General features: G+C 43.8%; 1 protein-coding gene across 7 annotated transcripts in view; it reads right to left on the bottom strand.

Annotated features, from left to right (window-relative positions):
• Positions 1-5,670: 5,670 nt before the first annotated feature.
• The window catches only part of LOC112255436 (girdin), a 97,121-nt gene continuing 79,519 nt past the window's right edge, over positions 5,671-23,272 (bottom strand). The window contains exons 21-36 of one of the 7 annotated variants that reach the window (XM_024428423.2): positions 22,791-23,068; positions 20,812-20,955; positions 20,336-20,522; positions 19,765-19,910; positions 19,536-19,628; positions 18,813-19,015; positions 18,164-18,235; positions 15,457-15,534; positions 12,243-12,455; positions 11,872-11,934; positions 10,878-10,964; positions 10,276-10,353; positions 9,637-9,875; positions 8,511-9,448; positions 6,966-7,062; positions 5,671-6,498 (exon numbers count right to left, since the gene is read on the bottom strand). In XM_024428423.2, the coding sequence (XP_024284191.2) occupies position 7,062; positions 8,511-9,448; positions 9,637-9,875; positions 10,276-10,353; positions 10,878-10,964; positions 11,872-11,934; positions 12,243-12,455; positions 15,457-15,534; positions 18,164-18,235; positions 18,813-19,015; positions 19,536-19,628; positions 19,765-19,910; positions 20,336-20,522; positions 20,812-20,955; positions 22,791-23,068 (2,820 nt within the window). In that variant the 3' untranslated portion in view covers positions 5,671-6,498; positions 6,966-7,061. Of the gene's footprint in view, positions 6,499-6,965; positions 9,449-9,636; positions 9,876-10,275; positions 10,354-10,877; positions 10,965-11,871; positions 11,935-12,242; positions 12,456-15,456; positions 15,535-18,163; positions 18,236-18,812; positions 19,016-19,535; positions 19,629-19,764; positions 19,911-20,335; positions 20,523-20,811; positions 20,956-22,790; positions 23,069-23,272 lie in introns of all 7 variants that reach the window. The other 6 variants (XM_024428438.2, XM_024428445.2, XM_042324587.1 and 3 more) reach the window with 6 other exon arrangements.

Raw genomic sequence — 23,272 nt, 5'->3', positions numbered from 1 at the left:
ATGATTCCCTGTTATATGTTCGTATCAAGCTGTTGGTTTTGCGTTTAGTACCAACTGATGGTTATTTTATTTTTTTGTACAGCCATTACCCTGGCCTTTGTTTGTACTGCCCCGGGTAGAGTTGAAAGAAAACCACCCAATACAGTTTCCTTTTTATTGAAGTCACATCTCTGCGTCTCATTTCGCGCTGTCCCGCTTAGGATTTTGTCCGTGAATACGTACGGCCTTTCACACGTTGTCAGTTTTTCCTAGTGCTTGAGGTACCTGAGGATCATCACAGACTCCTTGGCCTTGGTTAGCAGATGTTAATGCGAGTGTAGCGAAATGCTTGTGCTTCTAGTTCCGACAATGCAGTAATAACCAACAAGTAATCTAACTAACAATTCCAAAAAACGACTGTCTTATACACAGTGTAAGGGGATAAAGAATATGTACATAAGGATATATGAATGAGTGATGGTACAGAGCAGCATAGGCAAGATACAGTAGTTGGAGTACAGTATATACATATGAGATGAGTATGTAAACAAAGTAGCATAGTTAAAGTGGCTAGTGATACATGTATTACATAAGGATGCAGTCGATGATATAGAGTACAGTATATACATATACATATGAGATGAATAGTGTAGGGTAAGTAACATTATATAGGGTAGCATTGTTTAAAGTGGCTAGTGATATATTTACATAATTTCCCATCAATTCCCATTATTAAAGTGGCTGGAGTTGAGTCAGTGTCAGTGTGTTGGCAGCAGCCACTCAATGTTAGTGGTGGCTGTTTAACAGTCTGATGGCCTTGAGATAGAAGCTGTTTTTCAGTCTCTCGGTCCCAGCTTTGATGCACCTGTACTGACCTCGCCTTCTGGATGATAGCGGGGTGAACAGGCAGTGGCTCAGGTGGTTGATGTCCTTGATGATCTTTATGGCCTTCCTGTAACATCGGGTGGTGTAGGTGTCCTGGAGGGCAGGTAGTTTGCCCCCGGTGATGCGTTGTGCAGACCTCACTACCCTCTGGAGAGCCTTACGGTTGAGGGCGGAGCAGTTGCCGTACCAGGCGGTGATACAGCCCGCCAGGATGCTCTCGATTGTGCATCTGTAGAAGTTTGTGAGTGCTTTTGGTGACAAGCCGAATTTCTTCAGCCTCCTGAGGTTGAAGAGGCGCTGCTGCGCCTTCTTCACGATGCTGTCTGTGTGAGTGGACCAATTCAGTTTGTCTGTGATGTGTATGCCGGGAGACTTAAAACTTGCTACCCTCTCCACTACTGTTCCATCGATATGGATAGGGGGTGTTCCCTCCGCTGTTTCCTGAAGTCCACAATCATCTCCTTAGTTTTGTTGACGTTGAGTGTGAGGTTATTTTCCTGACACCACACTCCGAGGGCCCTCACCTCCTCCCTGTAGGCCGTCTCGTCGTTGTTGGTAATCAAGCCTACCACTGTTGTGTCGTCTGCAAACTTGATGATTGAGTTGGAGGCGTGCGTGGCCACGCAGTCGTGGGTGAACAGGGAGTACAGGAGAGGGCTCAGAACGCACCCTTGTGGGGCCCCAGTGTTGAGGATCAGCGGGGAGGAGATGTTGTTGCCTACCCTCACCACCTGGGGGCGGCCCGTCAGGAAGTCCAGTACCCAGTTGCACAGGGCGGGGTCGAGACCCAGGGTCTCGAGCTTGATGACGAGCTTGGAGGGTACTATGGTGTTGAATGCCGAGCTGTAGTCAATGAACAGCATTCTCACATAGGTATTCCTCTTGTCCAGATGGGTTAGGGCAGTGTGCAGTGTGGTTGAGATTGCATCGTCTGTGGACCTATTTGGGCGGTAAGCAAATTGGAGTGGGTCTAGGGTGTCAGGTAGGGTGGAGGTGATATGGTCCTTGACTAGTCTCTCAAAGCACTTCATGATGACGGATGTGAGTGCTACGGGGCGCGGGGCGGTAGTCGTTTAGCTCAGTTACCTTAGCTTTCTTGGGAACAGGAACAATGGTGGCCCTCTTGAAGCATGTGGGAACAGCAGACTGGTATAGGGATTGATTGAATATGTCCGTAAACACACCGGCCAGCTGGTCTGCGCATGCTCTGAGGGCGCGGCTGGGGATGCAAGCTATGTATTTATGTGTGTGTGTGTATATATATTTGCAAAAAAATATACATAGGGGATTGGAAGTGAGCAGACATTTACATTGATGGAAGCTACAATCTATCTGCAATATTAAAGCTGATTAAATTAATTTAAAAAAAAATAATATTCATAAAGAAATACGTTTGGGGTAGAAATACGTTTGCTCGTCCTAATATTTCAATATTTCTTAATTCCATTCTTTTACATTTTAGATGTGTATTGTTAGATATTACTGCACTGCAGAGGTGTAAAGTGCTTAAGTAAAATACTTTAAACTACTACTTAAGTAATTTTGGGGGTATCTGTACTTTACTATTTATATTTTTGACAAATTTTACTTCACTACATTCCTAAAGAAAATGGTTTACCTTTTACTCCATAGATTTTCCCTGACACCCAAAAGTACTCGTTACATTTTGAATGCTCAAGAGAACATCCCTGGTCGTCACTACTGCCTCATCTGGTGGACTCTCTAAACACATGCTTCCTTTGTAAATTATGTCTGAGTGTTGGAGCGTGTCCCTGGCTTTCCATAAATAAAAAATTCAAATGGTGCTGTCTAGTACTTGTACTTGTGATATAAGTATATTTAAAACCATATTTTTAGACTTTTACTCAAGTAGTATTTTACTAGGTGACTCATTTTTACTTGAGTCATTTTCTATTAAGGCATCTTTACTTTTACTCAAGTATGAAAATTGGGTACCTTTTCCATCACTGTTGCAGTGTTGGAGCTCGGAACACAAGCATTTCGCTACACCCGCAATAACATCTGCTAAATATGTGTATGAGACCAACAAATTTTGATATTACTTTCGCTTTGGTCTTCCAGCAAAATGTGTGAGGAAACGTTGCAAAAAAGCCGCTCTAATTGCGACGTGAATAGACTACAATCAGCAGCCACCCGCATAGAATGCGCTCATAAATTCACTGCTACTCACAGAATGTTTGAGATCAAGTTATGATGCTGCGTGCACTTCATCAAATGCTTGCAGTTGAACAACCAATATGTGCGACTTTGGTTATTTTCCTGTGTTTGATCCAGACTGTTGTCACCTGCAGCAAAACCACACCACGAAATGAATTGAATCTGACCGAGACCACCCTTTTGAGCGAACCACGGTGCGTTTTTTAATGCTCTCCCGAGTGCGGATAGTGTACACACCGTTCCAAACGAACCAAACTATTGGGGTAAATGCAGTTCAGAAAAACCATACAAAACAATGTGTGAATGGCCCATATAATTCAGTCACTCATCCTATATAAATCTATGATCAATCCGGGATCATGTTAGAATTTGTGCTTTTTCAATGTGTAGAAAGTTTCAGTTTTCCAGCTAATTTCCTGCAATTCTACCCATTTAGCCATGGGGTGGAGACATTTTTGCAGTATTAAAGCTAAATTCCTGCGATTTTGCACATTTGTAATGACTTATGTCACAATATGATATGAGTGAGAATGACAAACAATCAATGAATGGAGGTCCCCTGGGCTACATGAACAACCAAACAAACAATTGTTAGCTGGCATGGCTAATTGAGTGACTGTCAGCAACTGACATAAGAGAGAACTGCTGATGCAAAACCATTTTTTGAGACCCAGACTGAGTTCCACTAAAAAAATATACAAAATTTGGTTGGGGGCCTGAAGTGACCACTTATGCCTGGAACCACCCCTGGGTTTAAGGTAGAACGTATAATTATCCTGCATGTCAGAGAATCAAATCTTCAATTTCATACGTTCCCTCACATCTCTTATATTTGGCTTCAGTTCATTGTTCCCTCTGATTTATGCTAGGGTTGCATTACATGTTTTTTGTCTAAAGTGGCCTCTCCTGTGCTGATCTATAAACAGTCTAGGTGAAAGCAGTAGGATAGATGCCAACTGGGAATATTATTTTACATTGCAGTGCAGATGAAACAAGAAAAGGAGATGAAGCCATTTTAGACTTGAGATATCAGAGTAACATATATGTCCTCTGACCTGGTGTAATGTATTTTTCTCCCTTAGGTGAACAACCAAACAAACAACCAAACAACAATTCACCCTGAAAGAGATGATGCCAGGCCTCCCGAGTGGCGCAGCAGTCTAAGGCACTGCAGTGCTAGAGGTGTCACTACAGATCCAGGTTCGAGGTCAGGCTGTGTCGCAGCCGCCTGCGACCGGGAGACCCATGAGCCGGCGCACAATTTGCCCGGCGCCGTCCGGGATGTCCTTGTCCATTGCTCTCTATCGACTCCTGTGGCAGGGCGGGCGCAGTGCACGCTGACACGGTTGCCAATTGGACAGTGTTTGCTCCAACACATTGGTGCGGCTAGCTTCCAGGTTAAGCAAGCAATGTGTCAAGAAGCAGGTGCTGCTTGGCAGGGTCGTGTTTCGGAGGATGCATAGCTTTCGACCATGGCCTCTCCCGAGTCCGTACGGGAGTTGCAACAATGGGCCAAGACTAACTACAAATTGTAGAAAAAGGGGTAAAAAGTACCCAAAAAAAAACCTCAAGAGTGGAGAAGTCATCAATAACCTCTTCCTGATAGACAAGGGCCTGTAACTAGTCTGTCCCCCATGATCGTCTGGTCAACCTTAACAGCCTGGCTAAGAATCTAGGATTGGGCAGTGGCAACCTGTGCTACGCTATGGTGGGCCAAGGCTGTGCCACTGCCCTGGAACTATTCTGTGACAAGGACCAGAGCGTCAAATTGTCCTGGACAGCGACCTGGTCAACATAGGCCATGAGCGTGCATGTCCATCCTATTACCAATGCTTCCATTATGGGACTAAAACTAGAGGATCTGACATTTTTAAAGGAAATACCTTGAAATTAACACACTATCCTGGCAGACTGTGTTTTGTCTTGGTACAAGGATTTATTTCAAAGTTATTTACCTTTGTGCCTTAGGTGAAAATTGTAACAATGCCCATTTCTCTAACTTTTGGGACAGAATAAGGTCTGGAGAGTCCTTATTTTCTATGGGCAAGAGAGCAGTCTTGATTGTTGGTTATATGTGGATGGTTGATAGACAATGTAGTAGTGATTATGGTGGTTGCATCCTCGTATCTCCTTCCGCAAGATCTAGTCATTTACACCTTTGACACAATTACTGCAGACACGGAACATTGATTATCCACTCATATCCCCCCCCAAAAATGTGGTTATACTCTGGTGCATACCTCCTTATCGCTCAGACTACACCATTGAGTGGCCAAAGTATCAGTTTTATGTAGGCTAATGGATAACTCAAGCTTTGTCGATCCAGTAAATGGACAACTGCACAACCCCCGTTCATCACTTGTGTTCCATAAAGTTTTGACTGGGATATTTCTAGTCGTTATATAAAAGCAATACCAGATTAAATTAAAGATGATATTAAGCGCCTTGCATTCGTCTGTCCATAGAAATCATGACATTACTTTGGTCCAATATCCCAACAACTTTAGCTGGTGACATTTTCTGATTCCATAAACGCAGACAAAAATCAATCATTCATCAGGGGAAGAATAGATGACTTGAGGGTCACAGTCCTTTATATGATGAAGATGAAATGACACAGGATTCTTCTGGAATTTTTATCACAAATGGATTTATGTAAAAGTGGAAAAGGAAATGAACACTAGGTCATCATCACAGACAGAAATCTGATAGTAGCCACATACATACTGTAGACATATACAAAGCTGTGCCATTCAGCTCACACAACCTTCATGATTGGATTGTATGTCAATCACAGTTGGCATGGCTTCCCACGAGTCATTTTGGCATTTCAGAGGAACACAACTTAAAACAATCGTCCATTCTGATTGGAAGAAAAGCATGTTGATTGCTTCATGCACATTGTGGTTGACCTTGTTCTGTGCCCACATGCATTTTTTTCCCTTCTGTGCAGATTGTTGAATGTAGACATCAGTTGTTCCTCAGAAAGATGCTGCATGTGTATGCTCATTTACAAAAAAAAAGTATAATTAGCATCAATTGGCAGACAGAAAAAAATCCAGCTGATTCAAAGTCACACAGAGGACAAGGAGTCTTCAGGGTCTAGTTTAAGTTCACCCATTTGGCTTTGCGTGAACATTGGCACTAACAGTATGTCCGTGTAGAGTGCATGTTAGCAGTCTGTCACACCATAGCAGTGCAATTTACCAGAAAGTCAGTTATAGAAAAACTATTGTTGCCACATGCTGCGTCTTAAGTTTTATTTCCTTGATTCAAGGAGAAAAAAACATGTTTACTTTTCTTTATTGAAGCATTGATTTTTTGTTTTAAAAAAAGTATATAAAGATACATTATTTTTGTTTTACACAATCTTTTTTCACACTGAAGACCATCTCAGTAGATCAACTTTTAAATGGCTTCAGAGTCAGACAGACAGCTTGAAGGTCACTTTTCTCTCTGAGTTGGAGGCAGACAGAAGAGTGAAGAGAGAAGAGGACAGAAAAAGAGGTTAGCGGCAGATGACATCAGAGAAGAGGATGAACATATATATATGGACGCACTGGAAAGCAGTCTACATGCATTGACAGGGCGGGGTTTCAGCTGCTTGACCCACAATCCATGCAGCACTGCAGATAAGCTCACAAAGGGATCACAACCTCCTATAGAGCCACCAGTGTTTTTTCCTGAATACCAGCAGAGAAAAGTAAAAGAAAAGCCAGCTATAAACACGTTACACTGAGGAACAGGGAGGGAGTGTAGCAGGTCAGGACCTCCTGTTATTAGGGACGCCATGCAGACCAGGCTCCATTCATGTGCCCTTTACAACACCAGCATAGCATAAGCAAGCATGAACAGGATGGGACATCTGTTAAGCCACCGGGTTACCATGGAGCACCCCCCACTGGACTCAGAGCAGCACTCACCACTTGAGCTCATAACGGTAGCCGATGAGTAATGTTTAGGAGCTTTGTTGCTCCCCACTGCTTTTTGACTTTCTGCGCTCTTGTAACACTTCCACATCTGCAGAACAAAGGCATGTCATTTTACATCGGAATAAAGGCCGAAGTTAGTTTATACACAAGATAAATACAATAAAACTATTTCAAATGGCAAATACATAAAGCAGAAATAAAAATCTAACTAACATTACTTCTCCTACGGCTTGTGCATACACGAGTGCTTCCTGTCCTTGAACATAACTTAATATTTAAAAAAATATATATATTCATAACCTAAAATGTGTTATTGTGCAATTGGAATTTGTATTGTTGCCATGAGCATTCAAGAGTTTACCCAGATCCAATACCATGACAACCAAGAGAAGAGGAATCTTCATTCACAAAATAATCTGGCCATCATATTTGTCTCAATTGCAAATTTCTCTCACCCCTATGTATACTGTCTCAGAGCAACAAAAACACAAGACTCAGCTATCTTTAAAACGCTCTCTCTCAAACGCTTAACATTGCTCTCAGCTCATTTTGTGAATTACGTTTCCTCAAAAACAATCCCTTAACCCCAATTCACCCAATCTGAATCCCCACATTGAGAGGGGTTTGATCAGAAAAAGAAATGGAACAAAAAAATGTGTCATATGCACAAAACAAAAAAAAAACAAAATATTTTTTATCACAATAATCAAAATGAGACCATCAGAACAAACCAAGACAGAATAAAGCCATGCAAGTTCAGTGAATATGCATTGAGATTGATACAGTAGAATTAGACTGGTAATGCAATGTGACAGTACTTTAGAGAGGACAGAGTTCTCCCACATACCAAACACCCAATAAGATAGAGGGGAAACCAAATATTTTATCTAATTTTAATAGATGTGAAACTGCTTTCCTCTGAAGGGCTAGATTACATAATGACTCCATAAATAGCGCTTATTGGCAGTTAATGTATTCCTCAGTCAGCCTATCATGGGACGTGTTCTACAAGCCTCATTGCTTTATTATTAAACAGAGCTCCATTCTAATTCTGGAGGACTTCTGACATGATGTTTTAAAGATGCACTGAACATCCAAATGATAGTTAATGTAGCTTTGCAGCATGTTTTCTGGAAATGTATTTGTGATTAGAAAAGAAATAGCAAATAATGAATAAAATAACTAAAACAGCTATTTATGTCCCCCATTAAGCAATCATGTAATAGCTTTATAATGTGAGCCAAACAGAGGTTTGATGAATGAATACAGTGTGAACAGACCTCTGAAGCAAAGACATCCAGAGAACCCCACTTCCATAAGATGGAGGGAAATACCAAACCAGGAGTGATGAAAAGGGATTTACAAATCAGCCATGAAAAAACAAACATAAAAGCTCAAAGGAAAACATAGCATGATAGGGCTTTGATAATGCATGCAGAGTTCCTTCTTTCTCCCCGACCATCACCGGTCCTTAAGCAGGTCCCAGATCAGTAGCTGACCAGGGCGCCACACATTCAGACACAGCCATACTCATACCACAACGATTGTTGGTCCTCTGGGCTAAGGGGTGGAGATGGGTCAGCATCAAGCACATGATTGGTGTCAATGGCATGTTCCCCATTCTGGTCAGGTGGGCTGGGCTTTAGCCCATTTGGTTGGTTCTGGGCGGTTTGGGCAGGGTTGGGCCGGAGGTGGGTTTTGCCTGGGGGGCCGCTGATGTTACTGACCAGGGAGGTGTTGAGGGAAAGGAAGGTGTGGCTCTTGCTACTGCACCCTGTGAAGTCTGGCTCGCTGAAGATGGAGTCCATAAACACTGACTCCACTGTGAAGGACGAGTCAAAGAAAGACTCGAGGCTGGAGAGGTCAGTTTCCTTACAACTGAGGGGGTGCTGACTGCCTGTGCAGGGCATACTGACTGACTTCAGCAGGGACAGGGACATGGGGGCTGGGGCTAGGGGGATGGACTGGTGGGTGGGATGTTGGGACTGGGTGGGGTTGTTGGTTGGGGGGTACTCACTGGGCGTGGTGTAGGCACGAGGCAAGGCCTTTGAGGAGGGTGAGGGGTCCACAGACACGGGCTGCCGGGTGTCTTTGGACAGCAGGTCATGGATGCTGGTCCGACGTGTGGAGCCCTCGGCTGTGGATATGACGCTGCTGGCCCGGGGCAGCATGGAGGAAGAGATGTCCAGACGCTCAGACACAGACACGGCTTTACTCTGGGAGGAGAGGCTGACCCGTGGCTGGACCATGCCCTTCACACGCGTACTCTCTGCCTTTCGTAAGCTGGGATGACCTGGTTGGCCACCCCTGGTGGGGCGGCCATCGGAGTTCACTGGCGCTGCCTTCCCACTGGCTGAGCGCAGGATGCCCCGCCCCTTAGTGCCGGTGGAGCCCCGCTCGGCCCGGTCTCTCTGCACATGCTCAGCGCCTCCGGAAAGGCGGGGAGACTCAGTCAGATTCTCTTGGCTGCCAGACTATTGATGGAGAAGAGACATTAAAGTTACCATACCATAATACCTGGGTTTTTATAGCTGACTTGAGTGGTGAAATAACTTCTACTCGTTTCTTATCATAACACATCTGAAGCCTAAAACAGTACTCCCATCTAAAAATAGTACAGTAAAGTTTTAATCTAGTGTTCCGGTGTGTTCCAGGCTGTCACCTCTGCAGGGTCGATGTGCTCCTCTAGGAACTGCTGTAGAGAGAGCACCTCGCTGGCGCTGCCATTTTTCTTCTTGGCCTGTGTGGCCTGGGGTTCCAGGGACCTCTGCAGCAGCATGGAGCGGGACAGGGGCTGCTGGACAGGGCTGCTCCCGCTGGACCACTCCTCCTGATCCAGACTGAGGCTGAACTCCCCACTGCTCTCACTGTGGGGCCTGCTGAGGTTTCCGTTCAACGTGCCTGAAGAGAAACACACTACTGTAGGAGAGTTCTGCTCTAACAGTGTACGACTAACTCAGGTACTAACATACGAGTATCACCCTAAGTTGATGACAGGCACTAGATTTAAACCAGCATAGCTCAGAAACCTGCTTATTTGTGAGAACGCAAATAAATAAAATAAATAAATAAATAATAAACATGCCAGAACCTAGCCTGGACCCTTCCAGAACATATCTCACACAGAGAGAGGAAGAGAGTTACACTATCAATGTTAATAGATTACAAAAGTGTCATTTTTTCTCTCTCCTTTTTATCCAACGTGTGTGTATGAGAGAATCAACAGAGAGTACAATGAAGGAGGTGTCATATGCAGGAGTGTGGGAGAGAGGGGGCGTTCTCCTTAGTGATGAGACTGTACCTTTGGCCTCGAGCGGAGTGGAGTGGGAGGTATTACTGCTGATGGTCTTCATACTATGGAGGCTGGAGGCTCGTGAGGCTGGAAAGGGATAAGAGGACACGTCACACGGGTCAGCAGATGGTGCAGGCAGGAGGGGTGGCACAGTGCCATGCAACGCCAACATGCCCAATCACACAAAGGGAGTGGAGAGGGAGGGGCCACACAAACACGAAGGGAGGAATCATTCACGAGGAAGAACCTGTTGTAAAACCTGATTGGAGGAAAGGAGAGGGGCCTTGTGATTGACATGACCCAGAGACCAACACAGGAGGGGCTAAGGTAATTGAGAGGAGTAGGGAATGGAGGAGACCCGGGGCAGAGGAATGTACCAAAGGATAGGTGGGCTGTATGTGAATGTGTGGGATGCAAATTGATACAATGTTGTTGCTGTTATTAGTGGTCTTCAGTTTGGTTCAGGTTTGGTGTGGCTGGTACAGGAGTCGTACTGGGGAAGCGATGTCCGCAGGTAGTGGGTGGTAATCATTGATAGCAGTGGCGGGTAAAGTTGTGTAAAGTGGTACTGTTAGTGGTCTTAGACAGATGTACACAGGTGTGTCACTTACAACAGATGCTACAGGGGACTCTGCACATAGCGGACGGGTCGAGAGCAGAGGGCGACATAGCCTGAGCACTGCTAAAGACCTGTAGGCCTGGCACATTCAACACACACAGCTAACTGGGTTAACCTGCTACCACAGGTGTCAAACACTACACTGGCCTACAGTGGTGCAGTTTACTTATACTTATATATACACTTATATAGCTACTTGTAGTTTGGCTCAGTTTAGGATATAATGCATTGAACTAGGTTATCTGCCATTATATTAATTAACTCACCAACATTACAGCACATCATAACAAAGTGCAAAAAAACAGTTGTGGAAAAGTTCATGCAATAAGAGGTACATTACTGTATAATTCAACGTACATGACAGTGGGAGGACATTTTAGCTAGCCAAGACCGCACAGAAAATGGAGATAATGGACACTAATTGTGATACCTGTGTGTGTGTGTGTGTGTGTGTGTGTGTGTGTGTGTGTGTGGGAGAATCGAGTAGGCAGACAGCCCGATCTACTAGCTAATGGAGGAATGCTGCTCATGACTATTTGTTAAGCAGAGTTTACTGTTAATGATAGCATGCTGAATCTAGTCATTTAGGCAGATCTACTCTAACGCAGGGCTTTAAAACCCTGTTCCTGGACCGTCCTGTATGTTTTCTTTCCAACCCTAATCTAGCACACCTGATTTCAATTAGCTGGTTGATCAGCTGTATCAGGTTAGTTACAACTGGGGCTGGAGCGAAAACTTACAGTAGGGTAGCATTACAGGAACAAGTTTGGAGAACCCTGCTCTAATGGTAGCAAACTCAAATGTAGAGATATGGACCAAGCTTCCAGTGGCACAACATTTACACTTACTGTAAGGCTTTAAAACATTGCCTATTTTTTTGCCATTTGATATTTCATTCCTTTGTCTCCCAGTAATAAACTGGTGTAAAGCCCTGTGGTTAAATAATAGTAATGGGAGTTTGTCCTAAAGGTCAACAGTTCTCTTACCTTGACCTCTGAACCCAATGGGGTCGTCTGAGGATGCTGGAACGTCTTCACAGGAAGCGTTGTCTGGAGGAGACAAAGATGTGGAAATATGAGTTATAGCTGGAGGGATGGAGAAACTACCAGAGAATAGGGCTTATGAAGGAAACAAAATATGTGGCAGACAATCTTCTGAAAGCTAGAGTATGATGGTAGGCATTCACCAGTGTCCAAATCAAAAAGGAAAAATGGAGATGAAAGAAAAATGACATTTACGATGGATTAAACAATGACTTGCTTCTGAAACACAATGAGACTTGTAGTAAATACACATCCTAGATGATAGTTCACCACACCACCAAGGAGGGATCGACTAGCGGTCCTGTAGTCTCTACCTTTGATCTTCAAGCTCCTCTTGGCCCTGTTGCCAGAGGGCAAAGTGAGGGTGGTGTAGTTGATAGCGTTAGTGGAGTAGGCCATGGAGCCCAGCTCCTTCATGTGCCGACTTCGGCTGCCCCCATTGGCCTCCACGGGCCCCTCCAGGTTCTCTGTGCTGCCCGCCCACTGGCCCCCTGCCAGGGCAATGGTCTGCAGCAGGTCATTCATGGCTGGGGTGGAGATGGAGATAAATTAGCCGAGGGCACAGGGAGCAGCGCTAGGCTAGGCATGCAGTGGCTGCTAAGTCAAAGCAGCAGAATTCAGAGATGTGCCACAGTCAGTGTGGGCAAGCCCATGTCGGCAAGGCATGCACAAGAGCTGAAATGCAGCCAAACTGAAAGACTCAATAAAAATAGCAGTGACAGAAAAAAGTCAGGAAATTAGAGAAAGAAAAAGAGAGAGAGAAAAAAGCACTGTAAGGCTCCACTTCAATTCCTACATGGTGGCTGTGAGTGAGAGGTGGCGAGAGAAAGAGAAAGAGAGCAGTGAGGTTCTGCAAAGTCATGCCGGCTCTGTAGTGAGAGAGGAGTGAGGAGGATGACAGGCTGCGCTCACACCACAGGCAGACAGGCAGAGATACAGTATATAGATGGATGGATGGGGCCAGAGTCAATGTGCAGGCCACACAAACACCTAGAGACAGCACCACCTTATACAGTAGAATGGCATACAGTACCTCCCGACTGCACTGTCACACATACAGTTGAAGTTGGAAGTTTACATATACCTTAGCCAAATACATTTAAACTCAGTTTCACAATTCCTGACATTTAATCTTTGTAAAAATTCTCTGTCTTAGGTCAGTTAGGATCACCACTTTATTTTAAGAATGTGAAATGTCCGAATAATAGTAGAGAGAATGATTTATTTCAGCTTTCATTTCTTTCATCACATTCCCAGTGGGTCAGAAGCTTACATATACTCAATTAGTACTTGGTAGCATCGCCTTTAAATTGTTTAACTTGGGTCAAGCGTTTTGGGTAGCCTTCCACAAGCTTCCCACAATAAGTTGGGTGAATTTTGGCCCATTCCTCCTGACAGAGCAGGTGTAACCGAGTCAGGTTTGTAGGCCTCCTTGCTCGCACACGCTTTTTCAGTTCTGCCCACAAATTTTCTATAGGATTGAGGTCAAGGGTTTGTTCACTTTGTTGTTCTTAAGTACTTGCCACAACTTTAGAAGTATGCTTGGGGTCATTGTCCATTTGGAAGACCCATTTGCAACCAAGCTTTAACTTCCTGACTGATGTCTTGAGATGTTGCTTCAATATATCCACATACTTTCCCTCCCTCATGATGCCATCTATTTTGTGATGTGCACCAGTCCCTCCTGCTGCAAAGCACCCCCACAACATGATACTGCCACCCCTGTGCTTCACGTTGTGATGGTGTTCTTTGGCTTGTAAGCCTCCCCCTTTTTTCTCCAAACATAAAAGATGGTCATTATGGCCAAACAGTTCTATTTTTGTTTCATCAGACCAGAGGACATTACTCCGAAAAGTACTATCTTTGTCCCCATGTGTAGTTGCAAACCGCAGTCTGACTTTTTTTAATGCCGGTTTTGGAGCAGTGGCTTCTTCCTTGCTGAGCGGCCTTTCAGGTTATGTCGATATAGGACTAATTTTACTGTGGATATAGATACTTTTGTACCGGTTTCCTCACTTCATCTTCAAGGTCCTTTGCAGTTGTTCTGGGATTGATTTGCACTTTTCGCACCAAAGTACGTTCTTCTCTAGGAGACAGAATGCGTGTTTTTCCTGAGTGGAATGACGGCTGCGTGGTCCCATGGTGTTTATACTTGCGTACTATTGTTTGTACAGATGAACGTGGTACCTTCAGGCGTTTGGAAATTGCTCCCAAGAATGAACCAGACTTGTGGTCTACAATTTCCTGAGGTCTTGGATGATTTCTTTTGATTTTTCCATGATGTCAAGCAAAGAGACAGTGAGTTTGAAGGTAGGCCTTGAAATACATCCACAGGTACACCTCCAATTGACTCAAATTATGTCAATTAGCTTATCAGAAGCTTCTAAAGCCATGACATCAGTTTCTGGAGTTTTTCAAGCTGTTGAAAGGCATAGCCAACTTAGTGTATGTAAACTTCTGACTGGAATTGTGATACAGTGAATTAGAAGTGAAATAATCTGTCTGTAAACAATTGTTGGAAAAATTACTTGTGTCATGCACAAAGTAGATGTTCTAACCGACTTGCCAAAACTATAGTTTGGTAACAAGAAATTTGGGGAGTGGTTGAAAAAAACTAGTTTTAATAATTCCAACCTAAGTGTATGTAAACTTCCGACTTCAACTGTACATCGTCTTGACCTAGACCAGCGATGGGCAACTTTGATGGGGGTGGGGGCCACAAAAAATCTGAACTCATCATGAGGCAGCAGTTGGCCACTTTGCGAGCAAGACATTTTGACAGCGGAGAGAACATTTTTTAAGTTTTAGAGTTCATTTTGTGGAATTCTACACATTTTGCCATAGAGTAGAGAGAAATATTTGAATTTGTTAATATAATATCTGAGTGAGACTGACTAATAAAATCATTGGGGCCCCCCCGGCTGGTAAATTGACCATGATAACATGTTTAGATAGCTGGCTGCTAAATAGCAATCCACATTCTTGTTGTTGCTGACATGGACTAATTGACTGACTTAACAAGAGGATAACTGCTGATGCACAGACATTTGTTTTTAAATGCACCTTGTGTATTCTATTATTGTAACTCGCAACAGTAAGTTTAGACGCCGATTAAATCCCCGCCCCCCCAAACAAAATGTATAACCTAGACTAAGACTAACCTAGAGTGCATCTACAGATACCACAACATAAAACTACAGAAAAAGAACTACAGAACACCACTACTACCACTCACATAAGTGTTGTCAATCATTGAAGAGTGTTAGTTTGTACTAATATCTACATTTGTTAGTTCTTGTATGTCATTACTTCGACTGTACACAAATCTAACCGAACAAAATTAGTTGTTAAGATAGATGTATCTACTATTGGTGATAAATTAGAGCATGAGTTTTGTTTATTCCTAGAAAGGAAGAATAGAAACCAGCTAGAAGCTATGAGAAGAGAAGCTAGGTGAGGGAAGCAGGAAGGCGCAGGCCAGAGGAGATGGACGGAGGTGGTAGGACGCCAGGCTGTCGGAGGTCTTACACATGGACCGGCGGTAGATGTCCTTCGCTTTGTCTTTCTCCTTCGATCTGTTCCTCATAAAGGGCAACCATTTCACAGCTGTCAGTTTACAGCCAAAGCAGAGGGGGGAGAAACAGAAATACCAGGGGAGATGGAGAGGAAAAGAAAGGAGAAAAAAAAGATGGTTGTTAACGTTGAGAACCAGTGTACCGTTCTGAAGACTCAACTGGTAATGAAACAGTGTTACATAGATATCGGGGCAAATACTGATATGTATGCAAACAGACACACGCGCGCACACACACAAACGCTCACTCACTGTTCAAACAAAACGCCAAGCACACAGCAAAGTGGGATGGCTGTGAAGGGGGTTGCCACATAGAAGACCTTAGGCTGCTAACAGACAGAATACCACACACAAAACACCACACATAGGGTGACATTTATTGAAGGGTGCAATTAAGAGAGTACAACAGTGACACCAGGGGAACGGCACTGCAGTGGAAGGAATGGCCACAGGGATCCCATTACTAACGCAAAAAAAAATAGTAGATCCTGGGACACTGTATAGAGAGACCATTTTAGATTTCCAGCTCCACAGACACCTCCATGTGTTCTATAGATTTCTGTAAATGCATACATAGTGTGTTATGTAAAAGGTTCTTTAGTATAGCTATTAAAAGACAAAAGAAACATAGTTACATCAAATATTGCCTTCAGTATAGCTAAAAATTATTGTCAGAAGTATTACAATATACTTCTAATCCATCTGTCTGCATATTTCAAGACATGTCATATGAGGGGGTAGAGAGGTACCTGAAGGGTTGGATGATACTTTTCTTGTGAATTATCTTGAAAAAGCTTATACTTAAAAACCGGACATCAACCAATCCTCCATCGTTAAGTCAATGGAAAAATGATATGCTTCGTTATCTAAATATTGAAAGAGTGTGGGTGACAGAAAATAACAAAATGGTGCGATTTGAGGATGTGGGAGAAAGTAGTGCAGACACTGGAGATAGGGTCTGGGCAGGTGTGATGTTGATGTTTGTGTGCGTGTGTATGAGATAGACATATATCGAGAGAGAGAGAGAGACAGAGATCTCTCTATCTATATATCTATATATATATATATATCCATATACAATCAGTCAAAAGTTTGGACACACCTACTCATTCAAGGGTTTGTCTTTATTTGGACTCTTTTCAACATTGTAGAATATTAGAAAAGACATCAAAACTATAAAATAACAAATCAAAATACATTTATGAGATTCTTCAAAGTAGCCACCTTTTGTCTTGATGACAGCTTTGCACACTCTTGGCATTCTCTCAACCAGCTTCACATGGAATGCTTCTCCAACAGTCTTGAAGGAGTTCCCACATATGCTGAGCACTTGTTGACTTATTTTCCTTCACTCTGCGTTCCAACTCATCTTAAACCATCTCAATAGGGTTAAGGTCAGGTGAATGTGGAGGCCAGGTCATCTGATGCAGCACACATGTGGAACCACACATGCAGAGATAATCCGTTCACTTACTCTGCATCTCACAAAGACACGGCGGCTCGAACCAAAACTCTAACTTTTGGAATCATCAGAGCAAATGACATATTTCCACCAGTCTAAAGTCCATTGCTTGTGTTTCTTGTCCCAAGCAAGACTTCTTATTGGTGTCCTTTAGTGGTGGGTTCTTTGCAGCAATTCAACCATGAAGGCCTGATTCACGCAGTCTCCTCTGAACAGTTGATGTTGTTTCTGTTACCTGAACTCTGTGAAGCATTTATTTGGGCTGCAATGTCTGAGGCTGGTAACTCTAATGAACATATCCTCTGCAGCAGAGGTAACTCTGGGTCTTCCTTTCCTGTGGCGGTCCTCGTGAGAGCCAGTTTCATTATAGCGCTTCATGGTTTTTGTGACTGCACTTGAAGGAACCTTCAAAGTTCTTGACATTTTCCAATTTAATATAATGATGGATTGTCGTTTCTCTTTGCTTATTTGAGCTGCCCTACCATAAATATGGACTTGGTCTTTTACCAAATAGGGCTATTTTCTGTATAGCACCCCTACCTTGTCACAACACAACTGATTGGCTCAAACGCATTAAGGTAAGAAATTAACATTTAACAAGGCACACCTGTTAATTGAAATGCATTCCAGGTGACTACCTCTTGAAGCTGGTTGAGAGAATGCCAAGAGTGTGCAAAGCTGTCATCAAGGCAAAAGGTTGACTGCTTTGAAGAATCTGACATAAAATATATTTTGATATGTTTAACATTTTTTGGTTACTACATGATTCCATGTGTTATTTCATAGTTTTGATGTCTTCAATATAACAATGTAGAAAATAGAAAAAAATTAAGAAACCCATATATACACACACATACATACATAGCTGGTGCATTGAGCAGAGGTTACATATAATGCACTACACCGTTTAATAGGTATGGAATGTGGGTGCGTTCCTCTGCCCAGGCGTTGCTGACACCTGCCAGATCTTACAACACCTGGATAGGTATTTTATGTATCAGCTAATCACATATGTTATAGCAATGTATCAGTCAATGACACAGCCGATGATGTGGCACGCAAACATTGGTTGATGCATGCAACGTCTAAGTAGGGGAACGCGACCATTGACTGAAGGATGAGACACGACATGTTGACGTGCCTTGAGTGACACGACAGCTCGACTACAAGCCCCGCCCAGCCCTCCCCTCTCAGCATACCATTAGAGGAACCTTGGTTACCCTGGTTACTCTGCACATGGGAATGCTGCACTCTCTGAGAGTCTTTCTTCCCTATCGCACAGAGAGGGAAAAACAAGCACAGGAAGCATTAGGTTCACGCAACCAGCCACCACACAGCAACAAGGGGCTACTGTCCTGGTGTCTCCTGCCCTGCATACCTCCCTGTCTACAACTGAGCCCTGCTCATGTTCTAGTGTCTGTGCCAGCATGTACTTTTCTGTCTGACCCAGTGTACTTCGGTTTCTCTGTCTGCGTGCATCATATTACAAGTGTCTGCATGTATCTGCCTCTGTCTGACCATGCATTTCCTGTGTTTAAACCGCATGTATTTATTGGCATACGCTCTGCTCCCAGTGTCTTATTTAACTAATATGTGATCTAGTCTTTCTTCCCGTCTGTTAGTCCTTCTGATCAGAGGAAGGGACATATTGGGTGAGAGGAAGACCTAGTCCTAGACTCTTTTCTGGTCTGGAGCGGACTCTCTTTCAAAATATAGGTCTATTACTTCCTTCTATTGTGTCTATTTTACCGTAAAGTATATTGATGTGTTTTAATGCACTTGAAATAAGGCTCGATTTGATCTGATCAGTAGGGTGTTTTCCATGCAGGTCAGAGAGCGTCTACTCACTGCTGTTCCTCTTTTGTGTCAGCGTGTCGTCCAGGGAGTTGGAGCCAGAGCCTATGGAGGAAGAGTCCTGGCTGTCCAGAGGAAGCCCCAGGAAGCCCTCGCTGGACTCGGGACGCGTGGGCGTCAGTGTCAGGGAACGCATCCGCTCCAGACTCCTCGGCTTGATCAGCTTCTTCATCTTCAGGGTGATCCAATTCTCTCGTCTGAGATGAGAGAGAGAGGGTTTTGTAATTAGGGTAAATTATTTGACTCTGGGTAGTGTTCAGTAGGCCAAAACAGAGCGGAAAACTTTTTAAATTAAGGGATGTATTCCCATGCTGTGCCTTATTGAACCAGCATCCGGGGTGTTCTTGTAAACCACAGCCTCCCAATTCCCCAGAGTCAGCTATGATGATGGTGGTTAGGCATAAAGATGAACCAGAGCTTCTTGGTTAATTTGAACCATATGCAGGAGTTGGTTAGGTTCAGACGTAAACCATATGCATTAAGTCAGGCATGGAAATGAATCAGAACTGAATGGTTAAGCACATACGATCCAGGGCAGTTGGTTATGCAATGGAATTAACCATAACCAGACAACTGCAGCAATCCACCGCAGTTCTACATTTCATTTTCATGTGGGGGATGTCAGCTTTGTCTCAGTCAGCTGTTTACTACGACAGAGGCTGATATGGTCAAAGCACCAACCACAATGATAGCAGTGGACTCCTCCTAGCTACTTACCTCCGTGGAGGAGAGGGGTCATAAAACTTGTACTGGTCCATGATCTTCTCTTCAAGCTTCTCCTTCTGTCTCCTCAACTCGTTCAGCTTGTCACTGAAGGAGGGAAAGACCAGTTAGGCACAGGAACAAATTACATCTATCTACATAGCCAAGAAACAGACATCTCTCTCTTATTGAAACGTTAACTTGAACACCGGTTACAAAATGTAATAGTGGGGTCATCTCTCACATGTACTGTCTCTGTTCTACGTGGAACAGGTCCTTGCTCTCCATGGTCTGTTCTAGCAGGGTGCGGTTCTGCAGCATCAGGGTCTGGATCTGGTCCAGCAGGTGACGGTTCTCCTCCTCCAGGTTCCCCTTCAACTGACTCAGCAACTAGGGTGAGAGAAATAGACTATTATTTGAGCAAGGTTGTTAGTGTCCAAGTTGCTTTCACATGGTTGTATATATTACATGTGGGCTGTGCCTTCCCTTCACAGTGGGTGAATACAGGTCAGACACTTGTTAAGCCTTAAAGAGCATTGTATTGAGAAACCAGCTATCAGCCTTCCTTTCCAACAGACAGATATCAGGCAAACATAGTCATGTCTGGACCGAGGCCACATATCAGCTTTGAACACTTACATAACATAGGACTACATTTACCAAGAGTTACCTGTGATAGAGTTTGAAAATATGCGGAACATAATAATTATAATCTAGAGGTTGGTTTATGGATAGGGGGTACATATAGTGTAGTACCTCACACTGGTTAGTGAGTGGGAGGGAGTGAAGGGGGACTGAGGGGTGTGTAACCGTACCTCACACTGGTTGGTGAGCTTGGTGGAGGTGATGTCCAGCTGCTGGTACTGCTCTTTGAGTTTGGAGAACTCTGCCTCCAGGCGGGTCTGTTCCAGCTTGGCACCGTTCATCTGGCTCTTCAGATTCTTATGGTCAACCTGCAGGCCCTCATTATCCTTCACCAGCTGGCGGTGTGCCATGTTCAGCCTACACACAGATGTCATGCGTTTTAAACAGCACATTCTTTACTCATAGCCCCCTGGTTAGTTCTCTAATTTCAACCACTTAAAATGTCTGCATATTGCCACTCAAAACATGCTTACTTTATTTCCCCCTCTCTCTAAAAACCTTGATGCACAGATTTCTCTGTACCTGGATTGACAGCTTAAGGATGTTCCCTTGCACCTCAAAGTAACCCTCAGGGTAAATTCCCCTCCTCCTCCCCCCTCTCTCATACAAACACACACAGACCTCAGCTTAACCCTGAAACACTCACCTTTCATTCTCCTCTTTCAGTTTGTAGTAGTCTATAGCCGTGGCCTCGTGGCTCTTGTTCTCAGACAGCATCTTCTCCTGCTCTGCCTTCAGCTGTTTCTCCAGCTCCTCCAGCTGATCTTTCTGCCTCAGCAGCTGATTATACCTGCAACACATTACCACCGGTTAGTGTATGGCAGCTGTGTGTGCATATACAGTTGAAGTCAAAATTTTACATACACTTAGGTTTGAGTCATTAAAACTAGTTTTTCAACCACTCACTAGTTTTTCAACCACATACATTTCTTGTTAACAAACTATAGTTTTGGCAAGTTGGTTAGGACATCTACTTTGTGCACGACACAAGTAATTTTTCAAGCAATTGTTTACAGACAGATTATTTCACTTATAATTGACTGTATCACAATTCCAGTGGGTCAGAAGTTTACATGCACTAAGTTAACTGTGCCTTTAAACAGCTTGGAAAATTCCAGAAAATTATGTAATGGCTTTAGAAGCTTCTGATAAGCTAATTGACATAATTTCAGTCAATTGGAGGTGTACCTGTGGATGTATTTCAAGGCCTACCTTCAAACTCAGTGCCTCTTTGCTTGACATCATGGGAAAATCAAAATAAATCAGCCAAGACCTCAAAAAAAAAAATTGTAGACCACAAGTCTGGTTCATCCTTGGGAGCAATTTCCAAACGCTTGAAGGTACCACGTTCATCTGTACAAACAATAGTATGCAAGTATAAACACCATGGAACCACGCAGCCGTCATACCGCTCAGGAAGGAGACGCGTTTTGTCTACTACAGATGAACGCACTTTAGTGCGAAAAGTGCAAATCAATCCCAGAACAACGGTAAAGGACCTTATGAAGATGCTGGAGGACACCGGTACAAAAGTATCTATATCCACATTAAAAATGAGTCCTATATCGACATAAACTGAAAGGCCGCTCAGCAAAGAAGAAGCCACTGCTCCAAAACCGCCATAAAAAAGCCAGATTACGGTTTGCAACTGCACATGGGGACAAAGATCGTACTTTTTGGAGAATGTCCTCTGGTCTGATGAAACAAAAATAGAACCGTTTGGCCATAATGACCATTGTTATGTTAGGAGGAGAAAGGGGGAGGCTTGCAACCCGAAGAACACCATCCCAACCGTGAAGCACGGGGGTGGCAGCATCATGTTGTGGAGGGTGCTTTGCAGCAGGAGGGACTGGTGCACTTCACAAAATAGATGGCATCATGAGGCAACATCTAAAGTCATCAGTCAGGAAGTTAAAGCTTGGTCAAAAATGGTCTTCCAAATGGACAATGACCCCAAGCATACTTACAAAGATGTGGCAAAATGGCTTAAGAACAACAAAGTCAAGGTATTGGAGTGGCCATCACAAAGCCCTGACCTCAATCCTATAGAAAATGTGTGGGCAGAACTGAAAAAGCGTGTATGAGCAAGGAGGCCTACAAACCTGACTCAGTTACACCAGCTCTGTCAGGAGGAATGGGCCAAAATTCACCCAACTTATTGTGGGAAGCTTGTGGAAGGCTACTCGAAACATTTGACCCAAGTTAAACAATTTAAAAGGCAATGCTACCAAATACTAATTGAGTGTATGTAAACTTCTGACCCACTGGGAATGTGATGAAAGAAATAAAAGCTGAAATAAATCACTGTACTATTATTTCTGACATTTCACATTCTTAAAATAAAGTAGTGATCTTACCTGACCTAAGACAGGGAATTGTTATTAGGATTAAATGTCAGGAATTGTGAAAAACTGAGTTTAAATGTATTTGGCTAAGGTGTATGTAAACTTCTGACTTCAACTGTATGTGTCTCTGACTTAAGCACTGTGTAATGGTAGTGTGGAACTGAGTGCATACTAAGACTGTCATGCATGTGTATTTGACAATGTGTGGTTAAGTGTGTGATCGATGCCAGCTGTGCTAGAGTATGATGTAGGCACATAACAGCACCAGTTGAAACCCCACCTGTCCTCCAGGTCTCTGTGCTGTGATTCCAGGCTCTTGTGGGCACTTTTCAGGCCTCCGTGTTTGCCAATGAGGCCCTCATACTCCGAGGCCTGCCTCTCATGCAGGGCAGCCAACTTCTCATGGTCCCTCAGTAGCATCTCATAGGTGGACCTCAGGTCCTCCCTCTCCCTCATCGCCCCCTCCTTCTCGTTCTCCGTGCTGGACTGCTGTGTCACAAGCTGGGCATTCTGGGCCATGAGAGTGCCGCTCTGGGAGTTCAGGGTGGAGTTCTCCACCTAAAGGGGAAACAAGACATCTGATTGGACATCTGTGCCATCTGAACTCAGTTGCTCAGAAATGCCCTTAACTATGTCTGTTTTTTCAAGGCTTGTGTCATGTCCTTCTAGGCATTGCATTGGATTAGATTCTCCAGTTATGTGGGGGAAAAAGCAGGGCGATAACCTCACAAAACAATTTGTGTAGGTGTCAGTTCTGAGCAA

Source organism: Oncorhynchus tshawytscha, linkage group LG01, assembly GCF_018296145.1.
Source record: "Oncorhynchus tshawytscha isolate Ot180627B linkage group LG01, Otsh_v2.0, whole genome shotgun sequence".
Taxonomy (NCBI): Eukaryota; Metazoa; Chordata; class Actinopteri; order Salmoniformes; family Salmonidae; genus Oncorhynchus; species Oncorhynchus tshawytscha.
The sequence above is the reverse complement of the archived record's forward strand: the minus strand, read 5'-3'. Positions and strand labels throughout refer to the sequence as shown.